Source organism: Pituophis catenifer, unplaced genomic scaffold (genome assembly GCF_029215685.1).
Source record: "Pituophis catenifer annectens isolate HBS135680 unplaced genomic scaffold, rPitCat1.0.hap2 SCAF_13, whole genome shotgun sequence".
NCBI classification, from domain to species: domain Eukaryota; kingdom Metazoa; phylum Chordata; class Lepidosauria; order Squamata; family Colubridae; genus Pituophis; species Pituophis catenifer.
In genome coordinates this window covers 18792292-18804927 of record NW_027256893.1, presented here as the reverse complement: position 1 = coordinate 18804927, position 12636 = coordinate 18792292, and the positions used below count along the sequence as shown (strand labels likewise).

The following is a 12636-nucleotide window of genomic DNA, read 5'->3' as shown; positions in this document are numbered from 1 at the left end:
TCCGGCCAGCCGGACTTGTTAGTGTGAGGTGAAAGCGAAGCTTTTTCCCGGGGCTGCTGGCGCTCTTAATAGAGGAATCATTGCTTCAACTACAGAGGGTTTGTCATGTTTGGGGAGCTGGGTCAGAACAGTTGCCTGTTTACTACGGATGACAATATTTTTGCGGGTTCCAATCTGAGTCGGTCATCAGAACCTCAGAACAACCAGGACCAGGACCACCAGTTGGTCCTGGTGACCGACTCAGATCCTGCAACATTATCCTGGGACATGTATGTTTGCCTTCATTTATGACAGTATTTCTGTATAGAAGTCAGATGTGAACATGACAATGATGCCTCTTTTTCTCTTAATTACATCAATACTTTGTATATCCAAACTATTTTATCTACCAGCAAGCTAATTTTAAGCAACGGATAAGCTTGATCTAGCAGAAGATACATACTGAACATGATTGTCCCAAAGGTGCTTTTTTCAAGAGGCAACTGGACTTTCTGGTTTTTCTTTGAAGACGTTTCGCTTCTCATCCAAGAAGCTTCTTCAGCTCTGAAGAAGCTGAAGCTGAAGAAGCTTCTTGGATGAGAAGCGAAACGTCTTCAGAGAAAAACCAGGAAGTCCAATTGCCTCTTGAAAAAGCACATTTGAGACAACCATGACCTGGATGAATGCGAATCTCCATAGATACTGAACATGATGAGTAGACAACTGTTCTAAAGTCCCAGGTAGTATTATGTGAAAACAGAGCCATATGGGCAGGGATCTCAAAAATCTGTATGAACGTTGAGTGTTATACACTCCAACTCTGGAGGAATCTTGCAAGAATCTCGCTTTTTCATCATGTTCCTTTCTTTTACAGAAGCACTTCCACGTGGTCACAGCTGCCAACAGATTGAGAAGATTCCCTAACCTGTCCGAGTCTCCAGCTGCTGAAGATAACTGAGATTGGGGGATTTTAGGGATCCGTCCATTTCCACCAGTTTCACGTTTTCTTCCCTCCTCTTCCTCAATTGTACATCCAGTCGTCTGCTTAGGTTGCTGCCCTCAAGCCTAAGACCTTGGGAGGTCTCACTGAAATGGGTTGTCTTACAACCTACCCTGTTTTCCCCAAAATAAGACATCCCCTGATAATAAGCCCAATTGGGCTTTTGAGCGCATGGCAATAAGGCCAAGCACTTATTTCAGAGTTCAGAAAAATATAAGACAGGGTCTTATTTTCGGGAAAACACTTTATCGCTTGCAAGAGGAGAGGAAGAAAACTGCTTGAATTATACCTCTTAGACTTTCATTTCCGTAATTACACATTAGTGGTTAGGAATGACTTTTTTTTCTGCTGGGGGAAACAGGTTGTCTTCTTTTTAAGAATGTTAGGGTTTCGAGAATGTCAAATCCAGGCTGGAAGGTTGAACTTCTTCAAGCAGAAAATGGTAGCTTCTGCAGGGGTTGTGATAGTTATTTTCTGAATTCGGTATTTTTGCTTTGAAAGTAGAACTTTGGGTAGTGATCAGTAGCTTTAAGAACACTTGCCAAGACATTGTATTGGGATTAGAGTCCCCCTTTTGAGGGAGGTGGGCAGTACAGAAATGTGAAAAGTAAATAAAATTAGTTACCTTTTATACACTCACTTATGGCTTCTCTTTTGCTTAAGTTTCCTAAACTTTTTTTAAAATGACAAGTTGTATAATTATTTGCCACTGTTTTGGACACTATCAGGAAGTCAGTTTAGGGTTTTGTGGATAATGGGAGATGAAAACAAAACCAACAATGATTAGTTGTCTCCAACAGAAAAGAGGTTATTTGCTGACAATATAAGTGGGTGGGAAGATTAAGAACAGAATTGAAAACTGTTTAAAAATCCTCAGTCCCAGAAATATTCCTTGGGGCTGAATTTCCGAATTGATTCAAACATTGAATCAGATCCTTGCAACCTGATTTGGAAATGCTCAGATCCGCCTGGACATTCGGATGGCGCACTGGGATACTGGCAGAATCCTTGTCTTGACTTCAGTTTGTCTTGCTGACATGCCCATTTTTTCTTTCACCATCTAAATCCGTGTTTCTCAACCGTGGCCATTTTAAGATGTGGACTTCAACTCCCAGAATTCCCCAGCCAGTCATACTTACCGTATTATTCGGAGTATAAGATGCACCTTTCCCCCCCCCCCCCCCCAAAAAAGAGGGTGAAAATCTGGGTGTGTCTTATACTCCGAATGTAGCCCCGCTCAGCTTCTCAAAGGGAGGTTTCAGAGGCTGAAAAAAGCATCAGAAACGAAGCTTCAGAAAAAAAGCCTCCAAACAGAGCTTCAGAAAAAAAAAAGCCTCAGAAACAGAGCTTCAGAAGCATTTTTTCTGAAGCTTTTTTTCTGAAGCTCTGTTTCGGAGGATTTCAGAGGCAGAAAAAAAAGTTTTTTTTCTGAAACCGAGTTTCAGAAGTTTCAGAGGCAGGGAAAAAAAGCAAAAAAAAAGCAAGGCACAGAGCTCACAACCAAGGAACCTGTTGCTAAAATTCACCTCTGGGAACAGCTGATTGAGGGTATTCCAGGAGGCTGACCCACCTGCCAATCAGCTTTTTTCTTATTTTCCTCCCCAAAAACTAAGGTGCGTCTTATACTCTGAAAAATATGGTAAATGTTTAACTAATTGCCTGCTCTGCTCATTTATGATTAGGGTATTATTACAGAGGCGACAAAGCTATAGTTTGGAAGCTGGTATCTGGATTTATAGAATGAAACCCATAAAACAGAAGACTGTAGCACAAATTAAAAGTTTATTGATGCTGCCAGAGAGGAATTAACACAAGTCATGGTTAAAAAAATTAAATAATCAAAGGGACCAATCTTAAAAAGAGTTAATGGGACATTAAGTATTCTGTATGGTTGATTAGGTGATTCCAATTACAGAAGGGAAGATAAAAGCAGGCATCTTGGATTAACATATATTCTTAATCTATGCCTCTTATAGAAGAGTAAAATTTCATTTTACTGCTCCATTAAGTGTGTGCTATAACGGACATGGCAGTATCTTGCTGCCCAAATTCAGAGCCAAATCATGAAATTATCTGAATTACAGTTGTATCAACCCAAAACACGGCTCACATTTTGCTGAAGTATCAGTGAACTGCACACATTTAAAGGCAGGTCTATCTAGGCCTCATGGCAGCCTATTCAAGGAATTCAAGTTTTTCGAAGTTTTTTTTTCTCCCAAAAGACCAGTTCTCCAGCCTGACAATAGTCAACAGACCAGCCTGACGTTTGCACTCACTAGAGGAACAATTCCACTCACACACTGTTTCTTTGTGATTTTGCAGCATTTTCTAAGATTCGTCGTTTCCATTCTTCATAATCTTCTTTAGGCTCAATTTCATTTTTGGGACGCTTGCGAGAAACTTTTGCTTCCAGAACTAATGAGAAAAAAATAAGATATATATATATATATATATATGGGTGTGTGTATGTGTGTAGGTACAAACACACAGTTCTAAGAATCAGTTTTCTTAAGACATCAGAATGAGTGGAGCCCTCTTGCTTGTTAAGAATTTGTTTGCGGCACTTCTAGATGGTATTTGAATATGCTTTTTGGAACAGATTCAGATGAACGATTTGGGCATTAAGCCAGCTTGGTAGTTATGAGACTTCTGTCATTCTGGAGTTTGGTTTATAGAATTTCAAACCAGGATGAATTCCGTGTTCCGGCTATAAAAGCTGAGAATTATTTGAGGGCCGTAGGGTAAGGATAAAAAGGGGATGCGGTGGCTCAGTGGCTAAGACGCTTAACTTGTCGATCGAAAGGTCGGCAGTTCAGCCGTTCGAATCCCTAGTGCCGCGTAACGGGGCGAGCTCCCATACTTGTCCCAGCTTCTGCCAACCTAGCAGTTCGAAAGCACGTAAAAGAAAATGCGAGTAGAAAAATAGGGGCCACCTTTGGTGGGAAGGGAACAGCGTTCCGTGCGCCTTTGGCGTTGAGTCATGCCGGCCACGTGACCACAGAGACGCCTTCGGACAGCGCTGGCTCTTCGGCTTTGAAATGGAGATGCGCACTGCCCCCTAGAGTTGGGAACGACTAGCACATATGTGCGAGGGGAACCTTTACCTTTAGGGTAAGGATGTTTCCTAGCTGAGGAACCTGCCCATAAAAAGGTCCATCTTATAAGCATGATTGTCCTTACCTTCTTCCTTTGCAAGATCTTCAAAGAAGGATTTTTGAGGTTCTTCAAGAGTCACCGACAATGAATCACCTTCTCCTTGAAAAGAAGAAGAAACTATTGTCAAGTCAGGGAAACATTTGAATGCACAACAACGGCTACATTCAGTTGAATAAGCCACCAGAGATAAATTGAACTAAGGAACTGGTTGTACTTTGTAGGAAACAGGACACCCAAGTCCAGAACATGGTTAACTTAAAGATAGTGACCACACCTAATACCTGCCACACAATATTTTCCCCACAGCGATCTTATGAGGTGGGTTGAGATGAGAAAGAGGCCTTGGCCCAAAATCACCCATCCAGGTATTTTCTCTCCTTTCTGTCTGCAACTGAAACTAGCCGTAAATAGTTGATTCAAACTCTAGAGGAACAACTTTGAGTTGTTCCTTATTGTTGAGTTTTTCCTTATGGAAGTATGACCAAATTCAATTGTACCATATTTTTCGGACTATAAGATGCACTATAAATTTAGTTTAGGAAAACAACAAAAAAAAGTTTTTGGCCTACCTTTTCTTGGCTCTTTTTCAGTCTTTTTTCGGGCTGTTTCCGAGGCTATTTTGGGTCCTTTTAAAAATGCTTTTTTGGAGCTGGCTTTGAGGCCTTTTGGGGGCCATTTTGAGGCTTTTTTTGGCCCACTTTTTCTGAAAAACTGGGCCCAAGAAGCCTCAAAAACAGGCCGAAAAAAGCCTTGAAAAGAGGCCAAAAAAAAAAAAAAAAAAAAAGCCTCGAAATGGCCCGAAAAAAGGCCCAAAAACAGGGCGTGCGGAGGCCAAAAAAAATCACTGGTGGGCGGGCGGCAATATTCGGTCTATAAGACGCACAGACATTTTTGCCCCCTTTTGGGAGACAAAAAATAGTCCAAAAAATACGGTAGTTTACTAGCAAACCTTATTTGAACATGCAGGAACTCAGCTGTTCGTTTAAACAAATAGCTGAATTCTCTCATGTTCAAATAAGGTTTGCTAGTAAGCTACCATTGAATTTGGCCACACTTCAATAAGCCATGGCTTACAAATCGCAGTAGCTACGTTTGGCCCCCTTGAAATGCTCAAAGCAAACAAGCCATTTCCTAGCTTAGCTTGATATTTGAAGCTTGATACAGGTAATCCTTGAGGTACAATCACTTAGTGATTGTTTGAAGTTGCAACAGAACTGAAAAAAGTGGCTTTTCACTTATGACCATTGCAGCATCCCCGTGGTCACATGATCAAAATTATGACTCATATTTATGATGATTGCAGTGTCCCGGGGTCATGTGATTCCTTTTTGCGACCTTCTGACGAGCAACGTCAATAGGGAAGCCAAATTCACTTAGCTGCGTTACTAATTTAACAACTGCAGCAATTCCCTGAACAACGGTGGAAGGAAAGGTCATAAAACGAGGACAAAGCTCACTTCACAATCGTCTCACTTAGCCGCAGAAATTTTGGGCTCAATTTTGGTCACAGGGCGAGGACCAGCCATATTCAGGCCCTTCAGGTTCTATAGTTTGCTAACAAAAGGCTTAGAAAAAAAGTGGAGGTGATTTTTTTTTTTTGTTTTACAAGCTGCAAGAAGCGAAAACAAGACAAAAAAAAAAAGCATAAAGAAAATCATACGGTTGATTTGTTGGTTAATCTTCTCTAACTGGGTGTGGAGCCGGTCAAATATGGTTTTCTTCACCCCTGATACAGTCACCATTTTGGTTTTATCCACTTTAAGTTTCAAGTGTCTGCAATGAGAAAGATTGGATTCGTGAAATGATTTAAATTTACACCGTAAACAGTTGCTGCTGCTATCAAATCTCTCCATTAGAAGCTCCCAGTTCGAATTAACATCCCACCAGCTTCTCATCACTAACAAGCGACAAGTGTGTGAAATCAAGCTGGCATTTAAAAAAAAAAATCGGTTAGCCAGATATGCTTCTAGTGAAAAGCATCTCTTTTATACATTTTTAAAAGATTTTTTTCTTTTAAAACCTTTGGGTTCTTTCTCATCGTTCTATGAATGTTCTACTTTTTTTCCAAGAGTCTGCTTTTTCGACAAACAAGAGCAGACCGTGAATCGACAATCCTTGCTAGACAAAAAGTATTTTAAAACCAAACCACATGTTCAAACTATAGCTGAGACCCTCCACTGTCTCCCTAAATATTCCCGGGATGTGATATTTGGGGGAAGGGCTCCTCCCTGTGGAAAGACTGGTCAGGCAATGGCCCTTAGAAAGGATCTTAGGAGTGCTACAGCAACACTACAATTCCCATCATTCACGATAATCTTTGGCTGGACAAGAGAACCGAAGTTCCTATCATTTGGACTGTTTAAAACCTACCGTCTTCAAGACATTTTCAGTAGAACTTTTGAACATTACAGAGTACCACTAAATCAATTCCACGGTTCTCGTGTATTTTGCTTCTAAATTAATTTCGTGGATTAATAAAAAAATATAGGCTAGTTATCTTTCATCAACAGCATCGCCATTGAAATCTGAAACCATGCGAAGTATGTCCTTAACTGGTATAGGTCAAGTGCTGGGGAAATCAGGAAATCAGGCAGTTCAAATGAAAATAAATTATTGCAAGCTTAAGCTCTCAAAAGGAATCTGGCTAACTAACAGTCAAGGGAAATAAGTGGGGGATAAGAAAGGCATTCAAAGGTGGTGGACTTAGATCTCTTGCAGGCACGCAGGGACTCGTGACTTATGACATGTTTGATCCCTCCCTCGGGTTTCAGCCTGGTCATCTCCTACAGTATATTTTTAGAAGAAAATTGATTCAGGGGTGACAAGAGTCTATCAGGTTCCATAATTGGTCCTTAATCTTCATCACAATCTGTTCATTCCATCCAGAGGTGAAATTCAGCCGGTTCCTACCGGATCGCCCAATACGGTAGGGCTGACTGCGCAAAGCCCCGCCCACCCACTCACGCGGACATCATGACGTCCCTTTTTGGTGACGATTTTCAGCCTCTGAGTATGTGCAGAAGGCTTTGTGTATGCGCAGTTGATGGCGCGTGGACATTTGTGAACTGGTAGGGAAGGTAAGTGAATTTCACCCCTGATTCCATCTCTGTGAAACACACCATAAATCAGAGTCTGGGATATAATCAACGTACTTTCTTCCAACTGCAAACGTCAACTCTCCCCACCCTACAGTCAACCCAAGGGAAACTCTTTGGTAACACTTCCTCCAATCTTACCTGCAAGCAGTAAACAATGCCACAGTGGTGAACAAGGGTTGCGACAAATCGAGAGCCACCTGTTGAATTTCTGGCAGGCTGGATTCGTACCTGAAAGGGCAAACCTGTTTACTGAAGCCCCAACCATTTTAATTCAATCCGAGATTCGGTTCATCTTTAGCTATGAAACCTTGCTATGTGTAAACCCTTACGCAGTTAAAATATTCAGGAAAATCCTTTTACTGACTCTGTTGCTAATTCTTTCCTAATTTTAGATATGGCAGATGGAACAAACTAGCCAAACAGCTTCATATTTTTAATTATATTACAGTTTAGATTATTGGCCGAGGATGAGCCGAGGTGGCGCAGTGGTTAGAGGGCAGTACTGCAGGTTACTTCTGCTGACTGCCGGCTGCCTGCAATTTGGCAGTTCAAATCTCACCAGGCTCAAGGTTGACTCAGCCTTCCATCCTTCTGAGTTCGGTAAAATGAGGACCCAGATTATTGGGGGCAAGAGGCTGACTCTGTAAACAGCTTAGAGAGGGCTGTAAAGCGGTATATATGTCTAAGTGCTATTGCTATTGTTAACTCCAGAGACCATTCAATTTGTACACGTTTAGACCGGGGGTCTCCAATCTTGGCAACTTTAAGACTTGTGGACTTCAACTCCCAGAATTCCCCAGTCTTAATTCTGTGCAAGTGTTAAGGTTGCCAAGACCCCCTGGTCTAGATATAATCTTACAATACTTGACCGTGATGGCTGAATCCCCCTGCCCCCAAATATATCACAGAAGCATCTGAGACAGCTACATCTTTTAGCCCATCAGTGATTATTTTCCAACAGCTGTTCCTGATCTTGTTTGCGCCGAGGATGATGAAGGTTTTAGTAAAATGTCTTCAAAGTTGCTAAGGTTGAAAAACCCTGGCCTGAGAGTTCTGGAGAAGCAGCACCATACAAATTCCATTAACTTTTTTTTTTTTTTTAACCGGAAGCAGAAATGGTCTTTCGAAATTTCCTACCTCTGCAGGATTTTTGATGCCAGATTTGCAGCTTCCAAGCAGGAGAACTGAACTGCCACCTCTCTGATGCCAACATTGGATTGCAGAGCAAGCAGGCTTTCAAAGGATCTCAGGTAGCGCTGATAAGTGGCCCTGTTCACGCCAGAGAGTTTCACAAAATAATTCTTTAAAGAAAAAAAAACAAAAACAACGAAGCCATGAAGTCTTTTCCAAACCTATACAACTAGTCACTCATGAGCCACCATTTAACAAAAGGTTGTTTTATATTCCTTATGGGCATCAAACCATTTTTTGTCCTTATTCGTACTCCTGTCTCCTATCTTTATATTCATGAACAGGGCTGTGGACAGTCTGATTTTTATTAAATTATGTTTACAAGGCTGGTTGCCTCCCAAAGGTTGTGATAAATATTGGAATTGACAAAAACGACAGCCCTGTCTAGTAAACTCTTAGGTCGGGGGAGTTCCTGCAACTTTTGTCAGATAGTGAATGGGATACAGTATTAAAACAAACCCACATATATAGCTTCCTTTGCATACAAGGCTATAGCATTGCCTTTTTTTCTTAACCTTCCAAAACTAAATTATTTAATACCAACGTGAGAGATTCCCAGCACTAGAAAACCCAAGAACAGCATGTTTTGTTGTTGTTAGTTGCAAAGTCGTGTCCGACCCATCGCGACCCCATGGACAACGTTCCTCCAGGCCTTCCTGTCCTCTACCCTCCTCTGGAGTTCATTTAAGCTCACGCCGACTGCTTCAGTGACTCCATCCAGCCACCTTGTTCTCTGCCGTCCCCTTCTTCTTTTGCCCTCAATCATTCCCAGCATTAGGCTCTTCTCCAGGGAGTCCTTCCTTCTCATGAGGTGGCCAAAGTATTTGAGTTTCATCTTTAGGATCTGGCCTTCTAAAGAGCAGTCAGGGTTGATCTCCTCTAGGACTGACCGGTTGGATCGCCTTGCAATCCAAGGGACTTGCAGGAGTCTTCTCCAGCACCAGAATTCAAAGGCCTCAATTCTTTGGCGCTCAGCCTTCCTTATGGTCCAACTTTCACAGCCATCCATTGCAACTGGGAAATCCGTAGCCTTGACTATACGCACTTTTATTGGCAGGGTGATGTCTCTGCTTTTTAATATGCTATCTAGCTTTGCCAGGGCTTTCCGTCCCAGGAGCAAGCATCTTTTAATTTCTTGGCTGCAGTCCTCATCTGCGGTGATTTTGGAGCCCAGGAAAATAAAATCTGTCACTACCTCCATTTCTTCCCCATCTATTTGCCAGGAATTGAGAGGGCCGGGTGCCATGATCTTAGTGTTTTCTTAAATGTTGAGTTTCAAGCCAGAACAGCGTGTTATTCCTATTCCTATTTACTAGCAGTTAAAACATCTACGGAAATGCTACTAATTCTCAAGAATTCAGCATAAAATACAGGTTGGTAGCCCTTGACTTACCACCATTCGTTTACTGTTCATTCAGTTACCACCGCACTGAAAAAAGTGATTTTTTTCACACAAACCATTGACAGGATCTCCATGGTCACAAGATCAAAACTGGAACACTTGGCAACTGGCATGTACTTATGACAGTTGCAGTGTCCCGGGGTCACGTGATCCCCTTTTGTTCCAGCAACCAAAAAAGTCAATGGGGAAGCCAGATTCACCAACCCACCCAGTTACTAACAGCATCTGCAGCGATTCACTTAACAACTGCGGCAAGGAAAGGTCGTAAAATGAGACAAAACTCGCTTTAACAACTGTCTCGCTTAAAACGGAAAAATTTTGGGCTCCACTCAGCTCGTAAATCAAGGATTACGTGTAGCAATGCAAAGGAAAACTTTTGAGAAGGAAATGGCAAGAGAATAGATAAGATATTTTACTTTGTCCACTGGATTTCTTGTGAAGGTGGCAGCCAAGTCCAGGCAGATCACGGCACTGCTTGTGGGGCTCATCTGGGCTAGCAGGGGGGCACACTTAACTTGAGAAAGTCGGAGGTATTCCTCTGCTTTTCTGCAGAACCACAAAAAAGGCTATTCATGAGCATGAAAGGCAACAGAAGAGACGGCATTAATTTCCTAGCTCTTACGTTCACAGCTATATAATTGCAACACCTAATATTTAGCAATTAGATAATCCTCCCTAAATAGAAGCCTGTGTAGAGATTCTCAGTCATCCAGGTCATGATTGTCCCAAAGGTGCTTTTTCTGGAGGCAACTGGATTTTTTGTTTTTTCTTTTGAAGATGTTTTGCTTCTCATCCAAGAAGCTTCTTCAGCTCTGATGGGATGGTGGGGAATGGAAGGATTTATGTTCCTTGCAGACAGCTGGTCCTTTGAATCCTTTTAGCGTGGTGTTTCTCAACCTTGGTAGCTTGAAGATGGGTGGACTTCAACTCCCAGAATCCGCCAGTCAGCGCTGCTGGTTGGGGGATTCTGGGAGTTGAAGTCCACCCATCTTCAAGCTACCAAGGTTGAGAAACCGTGTTTTAGAGGGTCCTTGAACCACTTGGAGGTTTATCTGTGTTCTCAGGGTCACCTGAGTGGTGCTCCTGATTCTTTTTTCCCCCAAAAATTGCAAAAATAAAGAAGTTTTTTAAAAATTGCAGACTACAGGAGCCAGAAGCACTACTCAGGTGACCCTGAGGACACAGATAAACCTTCAAGTGGCCTCAACGACCCTCGAAAAGGAAGCAAAAGGAAGCTTCCTGCAATAACACCAGCAGAACTGTAAAAAACTGCGCTACTCGGAACATCCTACATCTTAAGAAGGTACTTGGTTGATACCTAGGACGCTGGCAGCAACCCGTATCAACCATTAGCACCAGTCAATGGTATTTGTGATGCATTTTTGAATGTTCAGTTGACTGAGTTTCATGTTTAATGAATAAGGTAAATAATAATAATAATAATAATAATAATAATAATAATAATAATAATAATAAAAATAAAAATAGCTTTCCAATATTGGGCATAGGCTATTCTTGCTGCAGTGAGTATATGTATGATTAGATATCTTTTTTTTTGTCCTTTGGAAAGGAAAGGACACACCACCAGAGGAATATTATTCAGAAGGTTCTAGAATGTGCAGAAGTGAACAAATTAATATTAGAATTAAATGAGAAAGAAGACTCAGAATATTATACGGTGTGGGATGATTGGTACAAGTGGATTGATAATAGAATAAAGAATAGATAAAAGTTAATATAAATCTTAGGACGCATATGTAAATTACGTTATACTACGATGAAAAGTAAAAGAAGAATCAATCTAACCTGTGTAGAAAAATAACACTGTCTGTCTGACTGATTGTACTGTATTGTATTATAATAAATTTCAATAAAAAATTAAATAATAATAATAATAATAATAATAATAATAATAATAATAATAATATGCACTTATCCATTTTAACAAACCTCCCCTTAGTATCACTAGTCCTTTTCTCATACCTACACGTTTCTAACTTCTGTTTTTGTTAGCTAGCCATTGATTACAATAAGTCCCATGTCAAAGAGGATTCAGTTTCTTCCTTTTTTACGCCATCGGTTAATTTATCATTCACCCAGCCCAGCGAAAGGGTAAAACCTCCATAGCCAGAGGCAGTCTACCTCTCATCCTAAACTTTTTCAAAATATCGTGCTGGGACCGGCGGCGAAGTAGGAGCGGATAAGACCTCCCCCCCCCACCCCCGATATGCAAAGCCCTCCAGGGGCGATGGACTACAGTGCCCATAATCCCCGGCTAGCAAAAAAAAAAAAAATTGGGGCTACTCCTGGGGGGTGGGGAAAGATTACGGTCCAGCTACATCCAATTGCAACCCCAGCCTCCCACATCCCCGTTCACCTGATAACTCCGGGCGTGGAGACCCCCAACTTGGCCGCCCAGCGCTGCAGAACCTCCCGCTCCATCCTCCCCCAAGGCCGCTTTCTTTTTCCCGCGCTCGCGGAAGCCCATTCAAGAAAAAAAGTTGGCCACGCCCCTTTCGAACGCCGTTCTTTTTTTTTTTTTTCCCCTCCCGCCCCCGGACGTTCTCACCCCGCCCACTTTCCTTTTCTATGACGCGGGGGGAAAAAAAAAAAGGAAGGGCGGGGCGGGGCGGGGTGTGGGAAAGGAGGAGAAATCGAAGTCCGAGGTAAAAAAAAAAAAAAAAGGAAGCGGCCCCGCTCTTCCGATTGGCCCGTCGCGCCCCTACACCTCATCCGTTCCGCTGGTTCCGCCGAACCAATGAGGAAGGCGAGGGGAAAGAGTGGCAGGCGGAGGCGCGCCTAGGAGGGAA

At 42.1% G+C, this 12636-nt stretch overlaps 2 protein-coding genes across 3 annotated transcripts in view; one reads left to right on the top strand and one right to left on the bottom strand.

Moving 5' to 3' along the window:
* MYLK3 (myosin light chain kinase 3) overlaps nucleotides 1-1618 on the top strand; it is a 30809-nt gene extending 29191 nt beyond the window's left edge. For both annotated transcript variants that reach the window (XM_070952847.1, XM_070952846.1), the window contains exon 13: nucleotides 854-1618. In XM_070952847.1, coding sequence (XP_070808948.1) covers nucleotides 854-937 — 84 coding nt within the window. In that variant the 3' untranslated portion in view covers nucleotides 938-1618. The remainder of the gene's footprint in view (nucleotides 1-853) is intronic.
* Nucleotides 1619-3204: 1586 nt separating this feature from the next.
* Nucleotides 3205-12292, bottom strand: ORC6 (origin recognition complex subunit 6). Its single transcript, XM_070952998.1, has 7 exons — nucleotides 12204-12292; nucleotides 10243-10372; nucleotides 8371-8534; nucleotides 7372-7461; nucleotides 5796-5908; nucleotides 4160-4234; nucleotides 3205-3394 (listed from the first exon to the last, which is right to left on the bottom strand). Exons 1-7 carry the CDS (start codon nucleotides 12266-12268, stop codon nucleotides 3273-3275), a joined length of 759 nt encoding a protein of 252 aa, XP_070809099.1. The 5' UTR covers nucleotides 12269-12292; the 3' UTR covers nucleotides 3205-3272.
* Between the last annotated feature and the right edge of the window lie 344 nt (nucleotides 12293-12636).